The 24977-nt window shown below is 40.7% G+C and overlaps 1 protein-coding gene across 3 annotated transcripts in view; it reads left to right on the top strand.

Moving 5' to 3' along the window:
* The window catches only part of GPC4 (glypican 4), a 116872-nt gene that overhangs the window by 56643 nt on the left and 35252 nt on the right, over positions 1–24977 (top strand). For all 3 annotated transcript variants that reach the window (XM_072818115.1, XM_072818114.1, XM_072818116.1), the window contains exon 2: positions 24498–24656. In XM_072818115.1, coding sequence (XP_072674216.1) covers positions 24498–24656 — 159 coding nt within the window. The remainder of the gene's footprint in view (positions 1–24497; positions 24657–24977) is intronic.

Consider the following 24977-nt stretch of genomic DNA (forward strand, 5'->3'; position numbering starts at 1 on the left):
CTAAAACGTATGCCCTCTAACCTAGCATCCAGTGTAGGATGTTGCCCCATAGTTTTGCATAGAAAAACTTGCAGAACAGCTGCAACTATTTAGGAAAGATGAGTAATGCAGTAAATAGTGCATACTTGCAGGTTTTAACAGGCTTGTTTCCTTTTTCTACCCCAAAATAAAAAACCTACAGACTGTGATTTAAAAAAAAAAACCTTTGAAAATAAAAATCATTCCAACTTTGATTTATTAAATAAGGGTGGAGATTCTGAAGATTCTCATGTTCTGAAGAGATTACCCTATCAGTGTCTGTATCCCGTTGTAGAGGGTCTCCTGGGAACAGGAAACACCAAGATAGCCAAATCTCAGACTCAGCAGGCTCTCAAAGAGATGGTTTTGACATGGACACTTGGGAAGATGGTGTCATAACTGTGATGGAAATGAGAAGGAGGACGCACTGCCGAGATAATCTATACTAGACTCTGAGCTCCTTTAGGGCAGAGAATGTGCTCATTTCTTACCCTCAGAATTTGGCACCATGCCTGATATATATGAGGTAGCCAATAAATGTTCATTGACTAGAGAAGAAAAAGATAGCTTGTGGGAATATAGGTAGAGCAAGCATGGGAGTGGTGAAAGGTTAATGAAATTGGGATAAAAAGGTGAAGTTTTAAAAATCAAGTGGAAACCATGGGGGGGGGGTTGTGCCTTACAGGCAGCCATCAAAAAACTATAGTTGAAATAGAATAAAACATTAAGAAACAAATTGAGGAGGTTGTAAAAAAGTATTTGGCTTTGGGGCTAAAAATCTGCAGCAGTGATCATGGAAAATGCTCTGCCCAGCAGCCTTAGTAATGAATAAAAAGAATTTCAGAATGAAAAGAAATCAACAAGCTCCGTGACTCTCCAAGATAGGCCCATTGCTGCCCACCCCCATCTTTGACAAGAATGACCATTTACCCACCTAGGCTATCCTCCTAAAATGAGTTGATAATGTCTGCATTAGTAAGGTCTCTTAATTTAGAGAATGGGACTGTCTTAAATGTTTTAGTAACTCTAGGAAGCAGAGTTTTTAGCTGTGTCAGGAACAGTGGATATTCTTAGATTTTTCAGCAGCACTCATATCTACATCTCTTTGAGATAATTTGTTGTGTTCCTATCCAGAAAGTTATGTATTCCTTTTACCATATCTGAAAGATGTATTTCACATGGGAGTTATTAAAGAAAGGTGGGTATCTGATTCTTATTTACCATTTCATTCCACTTTTACAATTATGCGTGTGTATTGAAGTTCAGAATGCCTCATCTAAATTTTAGGATGAAAACAGGAAGTAGTGACTAAATTTAAGTGTGTTTTCTTATTTGAGAGATTAAAACCCATGTTTTGGGGTTTGTTTTGATTTGGTCATCACTCCCAATTTAAATGTCATTGTTGTTTCTGGTGGCCAGAGCAGCTAGTTTGTGGAGACCAATAACTTGTGTTAAGCTTATATCTGAGGCCGGTCCAGATGGAATTGTTACCTCCGAAAAGTCGATGGGTGGCAGATTCTCAAAAAGTTCAGCATAGACTTTTTGGCCCATGTGACCCAGAGCTTCCATTCCTAGGTATGTATATACCTAAGAGAATTTGAAACCCTTTGGGCAAAGAAAAAAAGAAAGCAAAAGTAAGTTTGGATATTACTAAGATTTTAGTGTTGCTAAGGGCTTCCTATCAATGTCTGTATCCAATGTCAAAATAAAAAGCAAATAATATAATAAATAATATAATTTAAGGATGTTTGTGGCAGCAGTCATGGTTGCAAAAAGGTAGGAACAATTAAAATATTCATCAACTGGTAAATAGATAAACAAAACCTGGTGCAGTCCACTCAGAATAACATAGAGCCATAAAAGGGGAAAGAAGCACTGAGACATTACAACTGATGAACCTTAAGGACTTTATGCTTCATGAAGAAAGCCAGTACAAAAGGACTACATGTACACTTCCTTTCATATAAGATGTCAAGAATAGGCAAGCCCACAGAGACAGAACAGAGCTTAGTGGTTGCCTAGACCTGATGTGTATGGGTGGCTGGGGGAATGGAGTGGCAGTGACTGCTAATAGGAATGAAATTTCTTCTTGGGATGATGCAAAAGTTCCAGAATTAGATAGTGATTACACAACTCGGTGAATAAACTAAAACCCAATGAACTGTACACATTAAATGTTATGAATTATATTTTAATTAAAGAATAGTTGGGGGAAGATACTAAATGGTTGGGGGTGGGGGATGAGCACTGGGTCTAGCACTATGTTGGACTCATGAATTTCCCATTTGCTTTTTCCTAATGGTTAATGTCAGGGTTCACTTGATTGATAAGGAATATCAAACTGGGTGGCAGGAGATCCCGGATGACTTCGTACCGTGCCGCTGTGGACAGTTTCACTCACATTTGCAGGGAACTTCATCTTTTCTTCCATGAACTGAGGGAATCAGATCTCAAGGCCATGGATCTCTTCCACTTCTTAGTGGTTGGAAACTTTGATAGCCTTTACTTAACACCTAACCTTATTTCACTGTTTTCCATCCTAGGGAGAACGCAGTAAATGTTGGCAGGTGAGCAGCCAGTAAATGGCATATTTTCATAATAAAAGGCTTGAGGGTGTTTGGGTAAAGGTGTGAGAAAAAACTAGCTTTTCTTACTTAGTCTGTTTTGGCTCCTATAACAAAATCCCTGAGACTGTGTGACTTAAACAACAGAAGTGTATTTCTCACAGTTTCAGTGGCTGGGAAGTCCCAAGGTCGGGGTGCCCCAAAGATTCCTTGCCTGCTGTGAGGGCCCCTTTTATAAGGGCACTAATCCCATTGATGGGGGCTCCATCCTCATGACCTAATTACTTCCAAAGTACCACCTACAACTACCATCATGTGTTCTGTTTCAACATGTGGAACCCGGGTCGACACAAGCATTACAGCAAAATTATGTGTTTAAAAACAAGCATTACTTGTCAGATTGTTGGCTGAGGGCACGCATATGTGGTTCATTTCCTGTTATAGAACCAGTAGTGGTGATGACACTGACCTAGGAGCCTCTTGACCTCTCAGCCATGGCATTCCCAGCTCCCTGTGATGCCTGACCCAGCTTTCTGTCCAAAGAGCAAACCATCACCACCACTTGTTTTGCCAAGAAGCCCATCCTCCCCTTTCCCCTCCCTACCCTTAGCCAGGCTCTTCTGACTTGACTTACCTGTTTTTTAGTTGGAGATAGCTGTGTGGTGGAAGGAGTTTGAGGGGGTCTGGACCCACAGCAGCTATCTGAGAGGAAACCAGGAGTTGACAAGCTTTCACTGAAAAGTCACCATTGTGTAGGTTTTCATGAAATAAAGATTGTGTGAGCCACCACAGAGGGCTGTTTTCAGGACAGCCCTCACAGAGGATGTTTGTTTCTCTCGGAAATGCTGGCAATATTGTAAGCTTTTCATCCCTTCTTTAGCAAGGCATTACTCTGGCGCTTTTAGTGTCTGATCCCGCTAAGAAGTAGGAAATGTTAAGAGGCCATTGTTCTAAAGAAATGATCTCCGAATATCAGTGCTAAGTGCCATCCATGGCCACACACACGTTCATTTATAAAATGCCCTGTGAGAGACTGGGAGCAATGATGGGTTTATATCAAAGTTCAGTCTGCAGAACAAGGCTATTTAAAATTGTAAAACCGTTCTTAACTCATTCTTTCAAATGTAGAACATTAGTACTGTGTCATATGTAGGGTACAGATATGGTATGTGACATTTTGTACACTGGCCTTTTTAGGATGAAAATGAGTGAGCCACAGTTTCTCCCTGCCCCATCTTTTCTTCAGTATCTTTGTTTCCATGATTCAGTATTTGATTTGTTCAGGAGTCTTCTCCTTACTCAGAATCCTGCCTTGCGACCTTTTCTTTTCTGTGAGAGAGGAGTAACTTTTGCATTTGGGTATTCTGATAGGAAGGAGAAGGAATGATAGAACTTCTGCATGAATTTAGTTTTCCAGGAAACATTGGTATTTTGACCTTCCATGCTGTTACCCAGTGCTTGTTCCATTTCATTTTCTGGAGCACTTCATACCTTTTATGACAAAGACCGAAAATGGTGCTTTTCTGATGTGCACAGTGGCCTGCCCTAAAAGGTACATGGCTTGAGATTTGGTTTTCCTTAAGCATCTTATTTTTGTTTTCTTCTCGAATATGTTGGATATGTTTCCTTCACTAAACCAGGCTTGTCTTGAGAGGAATTAAGAATGGTGAGGAGTGCAGTTAGCAGAATCTCTCTTCTCAATGGGGAAATTATGTGTTTGAAGAAATAAATAAGCCCATTCTAAGAAATAAACCTTATTTTCACATTTACTTAACTCTTTTCTTCTAAGTCTTCTGAGATTAATGTTTTTGCTAATATGAATCCGCTGTTTGATGTCTTTTGAAAGGAAAAATAGCCTTGCCACATGGGTCAGTTCTCTGGTCAGTTGTGTCTCTGGCAAGGACACCGTGGTCAGGTGGAAGGAAAATGAATGTTCTTTTTTGGAACACAAATTCAAAGAATCTAAATATATACAAAACAAGTGAATTTTCCTTAATAAATCACCCTGTTGATCTGCTCTCTGAATACATCTAGAACTTCTGTGAAGCTTTTGAGTTGCATCCTGTTCCAACTGTTGACCTTAATGGTTGTGGCTTTAAAATAACATCTTCGTTATCTTGCTTCATCTGAAAAGGAAATATTTTGAGTAAGAGATTTTTCCAGATAATTACTCTTTCACATACCAAATAGTTTTTAAAAATGTTCTAAACATTTCAATGAAAATATTTCTGAAATATTTATTCCCCTGGCTTATAAACAAGAGGATACAAACTGTAATCAGTTAAGGAAGAAAGGAAGACTCAGGGTCATCATGAAAATCATTTAAGAAATGGTTCACTAAAGCAGTCAGTCCTCAGGGCTCTTTTCATCCAGGGCAGAGCTGAATGTCTAGAAATCAGACAGCAGAGTTGGTTAAACATGCAACTGGAATATTTGCGTGCAAAATAAAGTCTGTGTCTCAGAGGGTGGCTCCAATTTTCTACAGCAAATTTTACAGACTTTGAATGTTTTTTTCTTAACCTTTTTTGTTTCTTCTCCTTTTTTTTAGATTTTATTTATTTATTCACGAGAGACACACAGAGAGAGGCAGAGACAGGCAGAGGGAGTAGCAGGCTCCATGCAGGGAGCTCAATGTGGGACTCGATCCTGAGACTCCAGGATCACACCCTGGGCTGAAGGCAAGTGCTCAACCGCTGAGCCACCCAGGGATCCCACTTATCCTTTTTTGTTTGTTTGTTTGTTTCTGTTTAGACCAAGGCTTCCCTTGCTTTTTGGGGTGTTCGAAAAGTTGAAGCAGTGTGTAAATGAGCCATTGCTCTACTTCTAGGGTTGGTTGTTGAATATGTTCAGTATATCAGGAGACTATAAAAAGAATACTTAAAGCCTCTCCATATGCTTGATTAAAAGAAATAAGATTCCCATCTTTCCACACTGAACCTTAATTTATCTTCTTTTGTCTCTCCCACATCTCTGAAATGAACTGCCCCTGTCTTTTCATCCAACTTTCAAATTTTGCTGAGCTCCCTCTTTCTCTCTCAAGATTCAGTGCCAGGACATAGTGGCGTGGGTATTATTTTCTGTTGTGTTTTTAACACCCTTGTACATTTGATCTTCAGGGGTCCCTTTATCCAACTGCATATTATTCTTGCACTGCCCACCCCAGGAGCTCTGGTTTATTAGATGAACGCGATTTGTCTCCTTGGCCAAATTATTTTTCTCTTCACCCATAGGCTTTACTTTTGTAATGTGTAGTGATTGCACCTTTATTGTAAAGTTTGCCAGCCTGCTTGATATGGAAATGAGTCTTCCTGGTTTCTACTTCCCAGGGTCCCTTCTGGAACCCTTCTTATGAATAGCTTAGGAATCGCATTGACAAGCACCAGTCTCTTGGGCACAGTGGCTGTTTGTAAAGTCGACCTACACATGTTGGCCAAAACAATTTCACTCTTGACTTACTTCAGAACTGGCTGGTGGATACCATCTGGTCACAGTGATTTATCTACTACTGGTTTGTTGATTAGATGCAGAGCATCATGTTTACCACTATTTGATCTAGTACCTCTGACCTGTGGAGTTCAGTGTTCTGGTTTGGGAATGCGAATCTCCTTAGAAGACAAAGAATTCATTCAGTCTATCGACCATCTCCTTTTTAGTCTGGTGACTGTGATTAAGTGGGTCGGCCGATGCTCTAAATGGCTTCCTCCCTTTGATAGAGCAAAAACAGCCTCTTATTCTCTTGGCTTTGCAATCTCTTGCAAGTTGCTCCTGCCTGTTTTTTAGGTTGTGTCTAATCTGCAGTGCCTTATGGGCTTTTCTCTCTTCTCCGTCTGGACTAGCTCTTTATCTCATCAAAGATACCTTCACTTCTTTTCACTCTGCCTTTTAGCCACACAAACGGTTCCCTTCTCTCTGCAGCCCTCTCTAAATCTTAAGTACTTGGGAGCACTTACTCTGAGGTAACAATAGGTAAGGCTTGTTTTTCTCTCTATTTTTAAACCAATCTCTAGGCATCTTGCACGTTGTTTACTCTTGGAACTCTTTCTTTCTCCCTCAATAATGCCTGGTTTTGCCAGAGCTTCTTAGCCTAAAATAAGGAAAACTACGTTTAATGGGTTTGGAACTTTTCTTTTCCCAATCACACTGTTGAATTAGTGCTGTGATTGCCATTACATGCTTGTTGATCTGATTGATTATGTGGTGCCCTCCTTCCTATATGCTACTAAGGACCAAGGCCAGGGTATCTCCCAATGCACCTGTTCCTCCCTCCCTCTCTGCACACTCCTCCTACACACTTCTAGAAACACTTGTTCAGGAAGCCATCATTTTTCATCTCCAAACCTTGCCTACACATCTTGGCAGGTTAAGCATTATGTTGATGAATTTTCTTTTTCTTATTCGTGTCTGTGAATCTTCTGCATAATCGGAAGAGGGCAATGGAGGGAAATATATGGTGCCCATCTAAAACCTAGCAGAGGAAGATGTATTTGACAGAAATATTTAAGAAATAGAGTATAAGGAGGTGATCAGGTGCTAAACTGACAGACGATCTGAGGTCGATACACTCTCATCGGAAACATCAAAAAAATGGCACTTAAATGTGTCACAATTGTGCGGGGAGCTGTCATTTCCATCTTTGTTCTCCCTCCCTTTGATGTGACAGGGAACAAACTCCCTTCATCTCAGGGTGGGTTTGTTGATTTTTTTTCTTTTCTCTTTCCTTTTTTTTTGTTTTTTTTTTCTCTGACATATGTTTATCCTTAGATATTCTAAATGTCTGAATCATCTACTTCTATTTGATAGAGCAGGGTGTGCTTTCAGCAAAACAATCGGCCATGAAGGAGGAGGCCATCATGTGTCGGGACAGGTGCAGTGACATAGTGCACACCCTAGACACACACATTTGTAAAAAGCAAGGTGCACATTTAAGGAAGTAAATATTCTTTTACTGTTCTGAATCATATTCGTGAATGCAGGAATTCTAGAATGCAAACAGTTGATATGTATGATATTTGGATGTTAATGCCAAGTTGATTCCTCAAAATAATCAGGTGTAGGCTATATAAAATCTCTGATACTTAGCCTTTTTGACCTAAAACAATGACAGTTTCATATGAGTCCATCTTTGTTTTTCATTAATCTCCAGGGTCATAACAGCTATTTCAGAATTAAAGAGAAGATTTTCTAGCCTGTAATCCCAGAGTGGTATTGCTGTAGCCTGGATTTTTACCAACAGACAGTTTATATTTGGCTAAATAAAGCTAAATTGCTCTTTGGTGGGTAAATTTTAAAAATAAATGCTTCCGAAAGATGATGACGACTACTACTAGTAGAAGAGTAACAAGAAAACAACACTCTTCCTTTAAATATATAGCCAATCCCGAGGTCTAGAAAGGACCCCCCCTTCTGAGGAATAGAGAGTCTTTCTGATGGCAGTATTTATAATGATAGCTATTATCGAGCGAGGCATCATATACATTTAATGCTTTCAGTGATTCTGTGAGGTAGGTTCTAGTTTTGTCCTTATTTTCTAGAAGATGAAATTGTCTCTGAAGTGAAGAGACTGACCAGAGTTGCACAGAATTGAGTTCAGATTCAAGCCTGTTTAACTCAAATGTCCTTAAGTGAAGCTCTTTATATCACGTGGAGCCTACCTGCCTCAAAGACTTAGGGCCAATACTGTGTATGGAAAGCTTTTCTCTTCCCTTTATTCAGTGAGCATCCTACTTGTTGTGACTTTCTTCATTTGTTTGGTACTGAAAAAGAAGCTTGGCTTCTGTCTACTCTTCCAGGGCCACCAAATTTGTCAGTGCTATTATAAGACTTTTAACCAATAAGCAAGATGCGTCATGACTTTTTTTTTTCTTTCTTTCTTTTTTTTAAACACAGGCTCATTTCGTAATAATCCCTGGCATAATTTGTGTTTGTTTGTTCCCACAAATCATGAGGATTAATCTCACAATGATGAAACCATGCCTTTTTCAAAAAGATTCATTTATTTTAGAGAGAGTGCACATGCCAAGGGGGGAGGGGCAGGGGGAGAGAGAGAGAGAGAGAGAGAGAGAGAGAATGAGAATGAGAATGAATCTCAAGCAGATTCCCGCTGAGTGCAGGGCCCAGGGCCTGAAGCAAGGCTCTGATCTCCCAGTCAATGAGATCATGACCTGAGCTGAAACCAAGGGTTAGACACTTAACCGACTGAGTCACCCAGGTGCCCCCAAACCATACCTTTTTATAAGTATGCTCCACATTTACCCATACTCAACCTGGTCATATAGGCCAAATGAAAGCTCAGGCTTGTGCCACCAAGCACCTCCTCAAATGTTTGTGAAACTTGAGATTAAACTGTGGTTCTTCTCCAAGCTTATTGTAGCATTAATATTCTGTATGATTGATTTATCAAAGAAGACTTATACTTGAGTTAGATTAGTTGATGTTTTTGTATTGAGCTGGGATCATATAGTAAAAATAGAGATACCCCACTTAGCCTGGTCAGACTTATTCTGACATAAGTCATCATTTGCAAAAAAGCAGGGCTTATAATGCTGGACATTTGCTTTAGCTTCAGCTTTTGAAATGGCCCCTTCTGAAACTGATTACCAGAATATGATTAAAAATCTTGCACTGTGTCACAAATGCAATGAAACGCCGGGACACCTGCACCCCGATGTTTATAGCAGCAATGGCCACGATAGCCAAACTGTGGAAGGAGCCTCGGTGTCCAACGAAAGATGAATGGATAAAGAAGATGTGGTTTATGTATACAATGGAATATTACTCAGCTATTAGAAATGATAAATACCCACCATTTGCTTCAACGTGGATGGAACTGGAGGGTATTATGCTGAGTGAAGTAAGCCAGTCGGAGAAGGACAAACATTATATGTTCTCATTCATTTGGGGAATATAAATAATAGTGAAAGGGAATATAAGGGAAGGGAGAAGAAATGTGTGGGAAATATCAGAAAGGGAGACAGAACGTAAAGACTGCTAACTCTGGGAAACGAACTAGGGGTGGTAGAAGGGGAGGAGGGCGGGGGGTGGGAGTGAATGTGTGACGGGCACTGGGGGTTATTCTGTATGTTAGTAAATTGAACACCAATAAAAAATAAATTAAAAAAAAAGAATAACAACAGAGACCAAATGCTAGGTTCCTACTACAAAAAAGTTTTTGACATCGAGAAAAAAAAAAAAATCTTGCACTGTGTTAAAGTATGTGCTCTTTTAACATGGGCTACACTTGGGATTATGACTTAGTTTCAACCTAAGATTAGGTAGATTAAGAAAAGAATTAAAATGTGACCTTGCACGGTTTGTGATCCTATAGAAGACAAAGAGACCAAAGTGAGCCCTTCACTTTTGATATTTCTAGTTACCAATACCATTTAAGTACATGAAAATATGTACTAATTCCAACAGATAAGCACAGCACCACCAAGTGTTACCTTTTTAAACCAAGACTGACATTTATCTATTGCCATTTGTTCTCATTCTCATAAATGAAGACTTTTATTTTCATTTTTTAATTTGAAGTTTTTTTTTTTTTTAAAGTTGTCTCTACATCCAACGTGAGACTCAAATCCACAACCCTAAGATCAAGAGAAGCATGTTCCACTGACTGAGCCAGCCAGGCGCCCAGTGACTATTTCAAAAATTACCTCTTGTTGGGTACTGTGGGAGCAGAAAAATCTAGGAGCTTGTGCAAATCACATGTGTGTGTCTGCAAGGAGAAGTTTACCCTTTTATTTTCCTTTGAAGCACCCTTAAGTATACTCTTAAAATATGTCATGAACCACATGTCACTATTCATTTTCCACATGGGATAAAACATCTTGAAGGGGAGAAGCTGAAAGCAAGTATATTAAACTGACGATCTCTTTTCTGGCAGAAGGTTCTGGTATGAAATTGGTCATCGAATTTTGCAAAGGAGGCTATATTTATTGCCCTTCTTTTTCTAAGAAGGGCCATTTTAATAATTTTTGCTATCACATCAAAGATAGCAGATTTTCATAATTATAGTCAATAATTGCAGTAGTAATGGTGTGCCATCTGCAGCCTCTGTGTAATGGAAACTAGGGAGGAAAACATGTCCCTCTGCTTGGTAAGAGTTGCTGTGGAACGTGAGGCCCTGGTGCCAGGTTGCCACTCCTCAGCCCCGGGTCATATACCAACTTCCTTATCTTTGTCCCTCACCCATTTCTTGTCTGTTCTTTCTCACTCCTGTGGCCTTGATGATGGGTCACATTCTGACACTGGGAGAGTGATTGGAACTTCCTTGGGATCAGATATTTGACCAAATTCATTGCTTTACAAGTGAGCAGTTGACCCATGACCCAAAAGATATATGGAAGGCAAGTTGGATATTGACATAATGAAACGCACACCCACTTACTCAGTTGCTCCAGTCCTCCAGTCCATAGCAAGCTTCTGACACTGAATGATGAACATATGTCTCAAGCTCAACTCTTGCCCAGGTTTGTTTCTTTCTTTCTCTTTCTTTCTTCCTCCTTTCCTTTCCTTTCCTTTCCTTTCCTTTCCTTTCCTTTCCTTTCCTTTCCTTTCCTTTCCTTTCCTTTCAAGATTTTATTTATTTATTCATGAAAGACGGGGGGGGGGGGGGGGGGGCGGGCAGGCAGGCTCCATGCGGGGAGCCTGATGATGGGACTCAATCCTGCAACTCCAGGATCACGCCCTGGGCTGACGGCGGCGCTAAACCACTGAGCCACCCGGTCTGTCCTTGCCTAGGTTTCTGAAGCTCTGCTGCCTTTCTTAGGTTCTATGATGGCACCATTCTGCAGTGACTCCAATGTCAGCCCTCTGACAGCAACTTTCTTTTCTTCTTAGAGGCTCACACTAGAATGGCCTCTTTCCTTTCATCCCTACCCAAAGCAAAGATGGTAATAGGCAGCCCTTCTTTCTTGATTATCTGACAGTTCTGCAGTAATGAGGGCCAGGCTACCTCCATTGCACTAGCTTTTTCTGTTTTTGTTTTTTTGAAACATTCACATCTATGTGGCCCTGGGGTAACTATGATGAGGCCTCTTATCTGGCAGGTGAGGATGGTCAGGAATTGAATAGGCCTGTAGGGACTTGAATGCAGAGCAAATGACTGGTTTTCTTTCTTTTCCTTGTCACTTGTTGGCAAAGCAGCAATCATTGTTTCATCTTCTTCCTTAAGGAAGTAAATTTTTTTAAGTCCTAAATAATCACATTAATACTTCAATTTCGTGCCCAAGATCTGCCTTTCTTTTTCCCTCTCTGCGATATTTAAGAAATAAGAGTAAAATGGTAGGTAGCTTGGCATGGTAGCCCAGCTGAAGAATTCCCTAACTGATACCTTGCATTTTGCTTCAAGCACCGTTTTATCAGTTTCAGAGCCCAGAACAAACAGAGATTACTCCTAGTGTGGCACGGAGGAATTGTGTAGTATCACAACTCCTTTGCTATTTGGTGTGTTGGTCACCCAAAGGCCTAAAAGCTCTTTTCCTGAGAACTCAGTTGGGGAAATTGAATGAGGCCATTTCAATGATTTCTTGTCATTTGGAATATAAGTTTAGGGAAGTTCAGCCTTAAGTGATCAGAGTTTGATACTTTAAATTTAAAAAATTTTTTATTTTATTTATTTTTAAAAGATTATTTATTTATTTATTTATTTATTTATTTATTTATTTATTCATGAGAGACCTAGAAAGAGAGGCAGAGACATAGGTAGAGGGAGAAGCAGGCTGCCCGCCAGGAGCCTGATGCAGGATTCGATCCCAGGACCCTGGGATCACAACCTGAGCCAGAGGCAGACACTCAACTCCTGACCCACCTAGGCACCCCAATATTTTTTTTTAATCAAACCATTAACATCTGAGAAATGGGGTGTTTTAAAATAAAATTGAATGTTTAGTGACCTTATGTGTCCAGCCAAATAACTAAAAAGCATTTGTGTGAGAAGTTTTTGCTTTGTGGATTTTGCTTTGATGACCAAGAAAGATAGCTGAACCATATCCCCATGGAGTTTGCAAGATTCTCCTTTGAGCCCAAACAAATACCTACTGTTTTGGATGACTCAAAAAATGAACACAGTGTATATCTGGTAACACATGAGTTATATTTGAGTATGTGACTTTTCCTCCCAGTTTGTCCAAAGGCACCTCCAGAAGCACATCTGTTGAAGCCCCAGTGTGAGAAGCATGGGTTGGGTGGATTTCCCTAGAAAAGTATCAACTCTCCTGTCTTGAGCTTGAGTTGTTTGTTCTAAGAGAAGATCAGAGGACCTTGAAGATTCTGGGGGATAGGGGCTGGAGGAATTCAGATTATAGAGTAAGAGGGAGAAAGAAAAAGCCTGTAGAGCGATAATAAAATTCATGTCTGAGCATTTTGTAATTCTCGATGGTCGAGACCAAGCCTTTTGTATTTTCTGCACTGATGGATGGCATCTGGCACATAAGAAGTGCTTGATAAATACTGCATTACTGTTTTTGTGTTGCCAAATTGGGTCAAAGGTTAGTTTGGGTAAAGTAAACTGTTGATGTAGGCTTGGAAAATTTTTAAGGCAGCATTCTCTTCCCAGATAATCTCGTGAGGTGGACCGGTGGAAGTAACCAGTTCAAGAAGTGATAAATAATACCAAATTTTCTAATCCTAAGGAACAAATAAAATGTAATTAATCAACAGGTCTGATCCTAAAAGAAAGATTCTGAAAGGTAAGATGGGGGATGGAGTGGTGCCAAGGAGCTCTAGTGGGATTGCCTTTAGGATAAATCCCAATCAGACATGGGCTTCCTCACTATAAAGGTAAGCTAGGAGAATCTCTAATCAAGAGTGAGAACACTGAAAACTTAAACCCAGTCCTCTGGGAAAGGCAACATCATTTCTCTGAGGAGAAGCTATGCTTGGCCAATGAATGATTTTATGGTTTTCAAGCAACTAAAGCATGTGTGGACAAAGGGAAACCAGTACAGGTGATCTACTTAGGCTTTCAGAAAGCTATATGTGAGTTTGCACACCAAGGAAACTTAAAATAATTGGCATCAACACAGAAGTGTGGGACTGTTCCATCAAACATTATACAGTTGACTTGGAAGAAGGAAGCAAAGGGTATGGAATAGAAAAGATAATTTTCTGGAGAGTGATATTAGTGGTGACATTCTCTGCAAAATTAGGAACAAGACAGATTTTACTTAGAGATCCAATAAATGACCTAGAAGAGGAAGTAGACATTGAAAACATTACTTCTTGGGACGCCTGGGTGGCTCAGTGGTTGAGCATCTGTCTGCCTTGGGCCCAAGTCCCAGGATCAAGTCCCATATTGGGCTCCCTGCATAGAGCCTGCTTCCCTCTCTGCCTGTGTCTCTGCCTCTCTCTCTCTGTCTCTCATGAATAAATAAAATAAAGCCTTTAAAAAAAAAACAAAAAAGAAACTTCTGTCAGCAAACATTTTCTAAATAGCAAAGAACTTGCTAAAAGGGAATAAATTCTAGGCTGTATGCCCCAAAGGTGGCAGGCCCAGGTGCTATGGTATTTGATAATGGTGAGGAGAGGAGGTCTTTTGAGGGTTGGAACTCAGCCCTGTAAAAGGAGGACCCTGCCCCTCCTGCATCTGCCTGCACTAAGGTGCAGTTTTCCCCCTTATGTTACAGAAACTAACCTCTCTTCACCTGTGGCTCTTGTCCATGTCCATGGGATGGAGATTAATTAAGAGTCATTTGATGCAAGTCTGTATCACAGTAAGCTCTAACTCACCATAACCTCGAACAAGAATTTTGTGGAAGTGGATTTTGAGTGATGTTATTATGTACGTACAAACACTGAAAATGTAAATGCTTCTTTCTTCACCATTTCATTGGTATCTGGCTAGAATTTTAAAGAATGGTTCATGTGGCATGAAATCTGATGTTAGAGAATAATTTTTCTTTATGTGAAGCAGCAGATGTTGCTATCACTTAGTATAAAAGCTTTCTAGGGACTCCTGGGTGGCTCAAAGGTTGAGCATCTGCTTTGGGCTCAGGGCGTGATCCTGGAGACCTGGGATCGAGTCCCACATCGGGTTCCCTGCATGGAGCCTGCTTCTCTCTCTGCCTGTGTCTGCCTCTCTCTCTCTCTGTGTCTCTCATGAATAAAGAAAATCTTAAAAAAAAAAAAAAAAGCTTTCTAGATAGCCATTTGGAGAAATGTCTTTGGGAGGATTCATGATTAATGAATGAGTTGTTCTTTAGGTATATTTTTCCTAGAAAGTGGGTTTACTGAAGACTTATTCTCCCACTGTATTTGGGAGGGAGGAATTTTTGGTGTATCATGAAAGAGAGTAAAAAAAAAAAAAAAAAAAGCTTAGGAGTGTTTTTATTTTCCAAGGTATCCAAATTGAAAACAACCATTTAAAAAAAGAGAAGCTACTTTTTAAAATGTTCATGACCCGCCATGACCTGTGTAATGTATATGAAATGAAAGGTGTTCCTATTTGTATTAGAGCAAGTGTGTGTCTGTGAGCTTCCCCATCCATCGGCTGCATTTCCCACCACTCCTGTGATAAACTCAGGACTCAGCTGTTGACCCTCTCTGGTCTTGCTACTTAACCTAAAATGACTTTGGCAGGTTATCTGAGAACAGGGTTCCTGTGGGTTTCTGGAGAGATTATTTAGGAATAGTAAAGAAAATCACTCTGTATTTCTGAGGATACTCTCCCTCATCCACTTTCTCTGTAGTCTTAAGTGATTGCCCACAGAAGACTGCTCACGGGGGCAACCATTAAGACTTCTGCACACTGTGGTGGTGTGTGTGGGGGTGGGGGGGGAGAGGCAGGTGTGCAGAGAAAGGGAGATGCTGGTGGCTAGCATTCCCCCACCCTGGAAATCCCTCCCTATGGCCCTCCAAGCCTGGCCTGACTAGCTGTCTCAGAGATGACCCTACCGAAGCCTTGCTCTGCCAGGGATTGTTGATGCATCATTGCTTGGGTACACACGTGCCAGAAGTACTGTTTGGCCCCAGAGAAAGGAATGTCCTAGCCAATGAATAGTATTTCGTCTCTAGGCTACTTTTTTATGGATAGCCAAATGTGGAACTGAGATGTTTGGAATCCTTTACCCCTCTAGGCATGCCTCTAGGCATTCTGTTAAATTATGAGCCCAAAGACAATTATAAATTGGTGTTGGAGAGAAACTCTCAAATGTGCTACCAAGTTATATACTCCCAAAGCCCGGACAAGAAAAGCTCTCTTTCATTAGTGCTCGTCTTTTCCTGCCTGCCCCTAGCCAACCCCTGAAGAGTCCCCAACTCAGTTTTGTGAGCCTTCATTAGCACCTGATGCTTAGGGAGTATGTATTGGGTCCTCTAGATTACTGAAGAGTGTGGGGTTAATCACCAGTATTACTATTCCAGCTCAGAGGCCTTGAACAAAGTGGTTGTAAACGGGCAAGATCGATGCAAATGCTCTAGCTGCTCAAGAATGACTGGTAACCTACAGCAGAGAGTGCATGTCTCACCACTCAATCACTGGGCTGATAGGCCTAACTTGAGGAAACCTTTGGTTTACTACCACTAAAATGGAGTTCCAGGATTGCCAGAGAGAAACTTTGGTTCATAATTTGCTTATCATTTAAAAAGCAATAAAAGCCCTGCTTGATTTCTATCTGGAGTGGATTTGCAAGCTGTTGCAAGCTCCTTGGAATGATGCATGGAGTTTTAAAGTAGCAGCCCTAACTCTTCCAACTACACTTACAGGAAGATATTCTTAGAAAAATGTAATACAACTGAGTTTCCGAATTTATGTGTTTCCGATTGGCCTTCTCTAGACTACCTTATAGGATTAGTGGACCTAAAAATAATTGGCAGTGTTAAGCCCTCCAGAGCTGTATTTTGGCAAGGTTTTGCAAAATACTAACTAGCTGCATTTCTCCTGCTGATTGGTAGGTAATCTCAAATGCTACATCTGCATAATAACCATAATTTATATGCTTTCTTACTAAGGCTTGAGTCAAATGACTTAAGGCTTTCGATGTGCATTGCGCATCCTGTGCGGTAATTTCACTCCTTTTTGCAAAGAGGAGGGTGGATTAATGTATATGTTCCTCCCCACTGGGAGTATGAAAAACCTTTTGAGATTTTCTTTCTTTGTTCCTGGGAAGCAGAACATTGTATATTCCTCCTGGGGTTCTTAGGTGGCTTAGAGGCACTGGTGTTACACAGCAACCTGCTTTTTAGTTCACTTTGTGGCTGCATGGATTTAGAGATCTAGAAACTGAGCAGAAATCATTTTGGTAACTCTTGACACTGATGGCAAGAATTGTTTTACTTTTGGAACAAATAAGAGTTAGAAAAAGAGTAAAGTGGCAATTGAGGGATTAGGGAAATCACACCCTGCAAATAATAGCTTAATGTAGGTCACATTAGTAAAATTACACCAATTGTTTATATTTTTTAAAAGCTTCGTGAAAGCCCACCCCCCCGACACATATACACACATTTCCCCTTTTTCCTTTGAAAACTGGTGCTTGCTTTAAAATAATTATAATCTTTTTATCCTAGAAGAGTTCCAGATTTACAAAAGTTGGGAGGATACCACAGGATAGTTTTCCTATTATTAGCATCTTACCTTAGTGTGGTACATTGTCACAATTGATACGTCAGTAAAGACGCATTATTATTTGAAGTCCCTACCATATTTTGATATTCATAGTTTTTTTTTATTTTACTAATGCTTTTATTGAGACACAATTCAAATCCTAAACGTTTGCCCTTTTAAAGTGTAGGGTGGTTGGGACGCCTGGGTGGCTCAGCAGCCTCTGCCTTTGGATGAGGGTATGATCCTGGAGTCCTGGAGTCAGTCCCACATCTGGCTCCCTGCATGCAGCCTGCTTCTCCCTCTGCCTATGACTCTGCCTCTCTCTCTCTCTCTCTCTCTCTCTCTCTCTCTCTTCTCTCTCTCTCTCTCTGTGTCTCTCATGAATAAATAAAATCTTAAAAAAAATAAAGTATATAGTGGCTTTTAATATATTTGCAGAATTGTGGATTCATCACCAAAACCAATTTTAGAACATTTTCATCATTCCAGAAAGAAAATCCCCTACCTTTTAGCTGTAGCCTCCCCTTATGTCCCATTCCTCTAGGCAACCACTAATCCACTTTCTGTGTCTGTAAAGTGACCTATGCCAAACATTTCCTATAAATGGAATCATACAATAGGTGGACTTTGGTGGCTGGCTCTTTCATTTGCGTAGTTGTGTGTTATTTTTGTGGCGTGTTTTTGTTTTTGTTTTGTTTTGATATTCTGCCACGTGGGTTTTGTTTTGTTTTGAGATTCTAGCACGTATCAGAACTTCATTCCTCCTTATGGCTGAATGATCCATTGTACGGATATACTACATTTTGCTTCTCCCTGCTGATGGACTTTTGGCCATTATGAATGATACTACTATGAATATTCACATACACATCTTTGTGCGATTTCCTTAGTTTTTTCCCAATGTTTTTTTCCGTTCCAGGGACCCATCTAGGATACCATATCTTTTTCCATCATCATGTCTCCTTAAGCTCCCAGGGCTTTGCTTTTGATGGCCCTTGAGATGTCTGCGTTTTGTTTTCATCAGTTCACTATCACTTCTGCATGCCATTCAACACCTCCTGTCTGGCTATTTTGACTCCCCTAAAATCCACCCTTGAAGGAGAAATTTCCCTGAACTAACCAGAGGAGAGAAGGTACTGCCTGCCTAGCCCCTCCCTCTCCCTCAACTAGTACAAGTTGTCAGAAAAGTCTCTTCCTGGAGGACTTCAGTAGCTTATCAGGGTATAATAGATGTTCTTTCTTTCTTTCTTTCTGTCTTTGTTTCCTTATTGCACTTTTTCATTTACATAATGCTTCCTTGTTTACAAAGGGCTTTTGTAAGGCTCTAGTAGGTAAGTGACTTTCTGACTTTCCACAGAGCCTGCCGTGAGTCGTGTAGAGCTGGGACTCAAACCCAGATCCTAACTTCCCACATGAGTCTTCTTATCCTGAGACTACCATTAGCCTTGCAGAATAAAACCTCTGAATTGTGTTAAGTATTTGGAACCTTTTAAACTCCCTTTCTCAAAACCCCTTGTAAAGAGCTAAGTTTTCTTCAAAACCCAAGTGAGGCATTCTGTTTCTGCAAGAACAACCAATGTAAAATTACAGTCTCTTACATTTGCAATTTACAAAGTGCTTTCCAGTTCGTTCTTCTCAAATGTTCTTCTCTGCAGCCCTCACCCTTAGGGTACAATTTGCGTCTCTCTTATTTACTAATGGCATTTGGTGGTTTTATTGGTAAAATCATTTGGAGTGCAGAGAACGTTTGCCCTACAAATCCTGCTGGTGCAGGCAAGCCTGGGTTCTCTGCCACTGGGCCCCATAAAGGTTTCTGGCCGCCGTTCCCTCCACTTAGAACTCTGGGGGACTAATGACTTGAGATTAACTTTATCTCCTATGTATACAGAAAACTAACACCTTAGTGGTGACAAGTATTCTTCTATCACCATTCCCCCCAAGTATGTGAGAATCAGAGAGACATTTTCTTGGCATGTAGTCGGACTTCAAAATGAATTTTCTGAGAAAAACCTAGAGAAGTGGTTGTAAGATACGGTTAAAAATAGTCTAGTTGATAGTAAATAAGCAGAGAGCTGGCCTGGGAACTGATATCCATCTGTAACACTTTCTATGGGAAAGTGAGTATGAGCAACTGAACATCCACAGACATTGGCCACACCCCATTTGTACATCAGAGCCAGCCTTTGGTAAAAGGAAGTTGACAAGATAAAACGAGAAAGCACATTTCCACAGATGTTATGCCACCAAGTCCTATTATAGGATAGACTAGATTCCCCATTCTCATTGCCTTCTTGTTTAACCATTGATTTGAAGTGCCTCCAAAAAAGAACAAATACACACTCGGCAGGATCGAGTAGTAATTTACTGTGATTGTCTTTGTTCATCTTTGAAAACTAAGGCATGGATATCAACACTAAAGAGAAATTACATAGAGCTGGTATGATTGAAAAAAGTTTGGCTTATTTGAGTGATTTTTTTTTACACAGAGTTATGCTTTAAAAGCATGCTTCATTGAATCTCATCCAAGCCTCAGAGGACAGGGCTAGAGGACCTTTTTTTCTTTAGAAGGCCACTGACCCACAGAGAAAAAATAAGTCTAGGGCCATGTAGAAAAAGCAACTTATTTTAGGTGCTTCCTTAGAAAACCTTTTCAACTTCCCTGCTTTTTAAATGAAGAACAGGGAACTCTAAACAAATATAAATAAAAAAACAAAAGCCTTTAGGTTCATACTCGGTGCAGTCCAAAGTTGTGGGGGAGGGCCACACAGAATGGTAAGGGTAGAGGAAAGGAGTGAAAACAGCCTGGAAGAGCTATGTGGACAGAGCCACATGACCAGCAAAGGTCATGGAAGGAGGAGGTTGAGTTAGGGCGATAGATGAAACAAACAACAGTTGTAGATCGTCACCTGAGCCATTGAATTCACTGGCTTATGACTGTTCCCAGCTCTTCCATGGCTCTATTGCTTAAGCCTTTCACGTAGTAATTCTTAGAGAAGTGTATGTAGCAGAATTACCTAGAGCTCCTTAAAAAAAGGCATATGCCCAGCACTTACCGTTGCACTGTCTGCGCCCACCTGTCTCATACTGGATCCCATTGTCCCTCTGCTCACTCAGCCAAGAAAATACTGCTCCATCTTTCTTTTTTTTTTAATTTTATGTTTTTGAGAGAATGCAAGAGAGAATGAACAGGGGCAGGGGGAAAGGGAGAAGCAGGCTTCCCACTGAACAGGGAGCCCAATGCAGGGCTCGATCCCAGGACCCTGAGATCATGATCTGAGCTGAAGGCAGATGCTTAACCAACTGAGCCACCCAGGCACCCTGTTCCATCTTTCTTAAATGAGAAAGGATCACCAGGTTTAGAAAGGAGATCTCCAAAAAGAAAAGGCCTTTCTTGTTCAGACACAGCATTTTAGGAGCAGGTGCAGCCTAGCAGAATGTCTTTCAGATATTATGTGTGCCCTGGCTTTTAATATAAATTGTTTTGGGCACTTTAAGTAAAAATATTCAAGATTAAGAGTTGCATGTTCTTCTGACTGAGCCAGTCAGGTGCTCCAGAAATCTTAAAAATTGATTGATTTTAGAGTGAGCTAGTGCATGATGGTGGGGGGGATATGGTTAGGAGCAGAGGGGGAGAGAGAGAATCTCAAGCAGGCTCTGATGGGGCTCAAACCCACAACCCTGAGATCCCAATTTGAACTGAAACCAAGAGTGGGATGCTTAACCAACTGTGCCACCCAAATGCCCTTAAGTTTTTAAAAATCAAATGAGTTTACTCAAGTTCTTATCAGAATGCGGAGCTCTGATTCCATTTTCTTTTTTTTTTTTAAGATTTTATTTATTTATTCATGAGAATACACAGAGAGGGGAGAGAGAGAGGGGCAGGCAGAGACACAGGCAGGCTCCATGCAGGGAGCCCGATGTGGGACTTGATCCCGGGACTCCAGGATCTCACCCTAGGCCAAAGGCGGCGCTAAACCGCTGAGCCACCGGGGCTGCCCTGGTTCCATTTTCAAATGCACTGAGACTGCCCCCCCTTTCCTCCTTGTACTTCTCATCAGCAGAAATTGGTTGTGGCACTGAGTCCCCAGTAGCGTATGCATGTCTTGGGATTTAATTTACAAGTGCGTCTTGGACTGTGTGTGTCTCAGACAGGGCTTTGGGCAAAGATGTCAGATTACATTTTCAAGTAATGCTTTTTAGAAATGCAGACAGAGTAAGTGGCATATTCAAGGCTACATGGGCAAAAGTAGCCTGTTGGAGTGGGCTGCTTTGCACAGAGAGGAAGACGACTTTGCCAGCAGAAGCATTAGCCAAGTGTCTACCCTTAACCCTGTTGTTGTCCTTTATACAAGGCAACCCTTTTACTATTAAAGTCTTCCTGGAAATACCTTCTCTCTAAAATGAAAGTGGATTCTTTTTTAATTAGGTATTGCCAAAAAATCTGTACTTCAGTGTTCTGGTATAAGCTGGTCTCCATAAGGTCCTGCCAGGGGCCCCTGGTGGCTATGAAATGGACAGAGTACACTGGCTATGCTGGGCCATTTGTGTATGTATTTATTTGTTTAAAGATTTATTTATTTATGAGAGCATGCATGCACGTATGCAAGAGCAAGGGGAAGTAGGGAAGGGGACAAGCTGACCATGTGCAGAGTACAGAGCCTGGCATGGGGCACAGTCCCATGACCCCGAGATCATGACCTGAGCCAAAATCAAGATTCACCTGCCACCTTGGTGCCCCAATATGCTGGGCCTTTTTGATGCTCCAGTGTATTCATGTGTCAGTGGAAATGGTGCTGTTTTCATTCAGCAGGTTACTGGTAACTTTTATTGCTGTTACCCATTTTTGAAGGGTGTCTCAGTGTAAAATTTCTGTGGGGCAGTTTATACCCCTCAATGTCTAGCACCTTCTTTTTTTGTCTAGCACATTCTTAAGTATAGAAAATTATTTTTTCCTGCTGTCTCTAAGTTTTCCAGCTTCAGGTTGTGTGTCTGTGTGTGTATGCATTGGCGGTAGAAAAAAGGTGGGCTTTCCCTTGGACTTAGAAGCCTATTTTGATAGCATCCAATAAGTAGCCCCTGAACATGGATTATTTTCCAAACTCATGAATTGTTTTGCCTTGGAGATTCTGTGCATACCCCAATGGAATCTTTGCAGGCATTCAAAAACCAGCATGTGATGAATTTTAGCCTGTGACAATCTTAAAAAGTAGCTGCCCCCTTATTATAATTCATTTAAATAGCACTGCGTGTCTTAAGCTCTCACTCTGAGCATTCCAATTAATTTTCTATGTGGGGTGTGTGATGGATTATTTAATGCAACTACAGCAATTGCTGTATTAGTTGGGGTTCTTCGTATTAGTTCACATGTTAAGACCATGTTGGGGGAAATCCTCAACCCTGAAACCTGGAGACAACTGGATAGCTCTCTGTTAATTATGTGTCTCAGTACCAAAGTCCTACTGTGAACTTGTTAAGCCAGTGAAGAGGGAGTTTTGTTTTTGGTTGTAACAAAGATGTTTGCAGAAAACTGAGCCTTAGCAACCTTCTTCTTTGGCTAATGAGATCTAAGATACTCTGAAGCTTCACAGCTTCTAAACTCTTATACACAATCTTACCCACCCCCATTCCTTTTTGGGTTAGATTTGTCTGCTGACCAAGGGTTTCCAAAATGCTCAAAGAAACTTTTAGCAGTTTCTTTCTGGATGAGGAAGTTATTTGAAGATTGTTTCCCTCCTCCCTTCCCTCAATAGTCCTTTATTACATATTCCCCCTTTTTTGTGTGGCAGTAACATTCTCCCTACTTTTTAATTGCCAAGAAGGAAGAATGATCAGGCATATATCAGATTATGTAATGATTTGCATACATGCTGTTGACAGTCCTAGTTTAGTCAAATTAAGTTGCTTACCTTTGTTTTATCTGCTGTACCCCACATCACCAAAGCCACTGTGATATCTGTCTTAGGTCAAGATTTATTCTTCTAAGCACACTTAGCCAAGAAGCAGCAATGGCCAGCTGATGGCTCAGTTCATTTCCCATGATTGGTGGTGTTTGATTGGCTCATCATTCTCCAGCCCTTTATTTATTGTATGTACTTATGGTTGGGTTGACAGGTGCATATGTCTTCAGCATACTCATTTCCTGAGTACCTGCGATCTTGATTTGTTTTCAGACCTCTCATCTTACATGGAACACGAACAGCAATAGCAGGAGGAACCATGGCAGTGAATGCTTGTAAACACGTGTAAAAACTAGATAACTGTTGGGGTTGGGTTTTCAGTGGCACCATATCTCCTAGTCATTATGAAGGAGAGGTATGGTCTCTGCAAAGCACAGTTGTGTTCTCTGGCAAGAGGAACAAGGTATGGGTGGAATTCAGGATCTATTAAAAGTAAAAAAAAGCCCTCCTAACCCTCCTGTGCTAACCACAAGCAGAATGTAGTTGGTGTAGGGGAGGGAGATACTTTACGGGTTGGGCTGCTGTGGAGTGATGCATATTAAAGCATTTCTCTGGACTCTGAGGACTACATTACTTCATAAAGATTACATTTATTGGAAGCTATCAGTCTATATTGGGATGAGTGGCTACATATCCCAGTATCATAAGGTCAAATAGTGTCTAACTGCAGAAGATACTGGATGAGAAAGTCTGAAATTTGAGGGTCATTTGCCATTACCATTTGTGACTTAAAGCCTGAAGTTATCCAGTGTGAACTCCCATTGTTTCTTCTTGGCCACCAACTCCTTGAAATCCACTTATTCCTTTGCTTCCCCACAGTGTGACTACCTCTGGTGTCTTTGCTTAGTCTTTGGCTGTCAGATATTTTATAAATCATTATTCATTAAGGGTACCCTCTCTTGGAATGTCAACTCCCAAAAGCTAGAAAAACTTATGTCTCATTTGCATAATTTATAGAGTATTTAGCATAGAATCTTGACTAATTTATTTTTTTAAAAAAATCCTTGGGTTGATCTTGAATGATACTGTTTATTGGCCACACTGATTCTCCTGTGGTATAGCAATCTTCTTGATTTGAAAGTTCTTTTGTCTTTTGTAGGTGGCTTTATTATTTTAGCTTTTCCATAAGGGAATGGATGTTTTTAGTTTATTTTCTTAAATAAACTCTACCCTCAACATGGGGCTCAAACCCAGGACCCTGAGTTCATGAGTCGAATGCTCTACACGATTGAGCCAGCCAGCTGCCTTGATGTTTTTTTAGTTTCAATAAAACTTTTCAGATACACATGATACCTAGGCTTTTACGGGAACCTCTCAGGTGGAATTGAAGTGTGTGCACTTAAGCAAAAGTCTTGCCTCTTAGACCTGATGAATGATGATGGAGATTGATTGTCGTACAATTTTATCTTCCAGGTGATCATTTGAAGATCTGTCCCCAGGGCTATACCTGCTGCTCTCAGGAGATGGAGGAGAAATACAGCCTGCAAAGTAAAGATGATTTCAAAAGTGTGGTCAGCGAACAATGTAACCACTTGCAAGCCATCTTTGCTTCCCGTTACAAGAAGTTTGATGGTAGGTATTGGAACTCTGGTCCAAAGAAGCATCAATATGTGCTTTGTTCTTGACTTTGTTTTACACCTTTTATGCAAGTCACATTTTACAGTAACAGCTCAGTTCATACAATTGCTTTTTCACAGCTCCTTTGTCTTCTCCGAAGACATTCTCCTTGTTGGATCCCTAAGGGCAAGTTAGCCTTCCAGCTTCATTGCTAGGATCCTTCTGGATACAGTAGAATCTGTATGGTAGGCATTATGGAAATCTGGTCACAAGGAGCCAAAAAAGAGATTTAAGTAGTTTAATTTAAAGGCTTTCATTTATTTTCTTGGGTGAACA

Source organism: Canis lupus, chromosome X (assembly GCF_048164855.1).
Source record: "Canis lupus baileyi chromosome X, mCanLup2.hap1, whole genome shotgun sequence".
Lineage (NCBI taxonomy): Eukaryota > Metazoa > Chordata > Mammalia > Carnivora > Canidae > Canis > Canis lupus.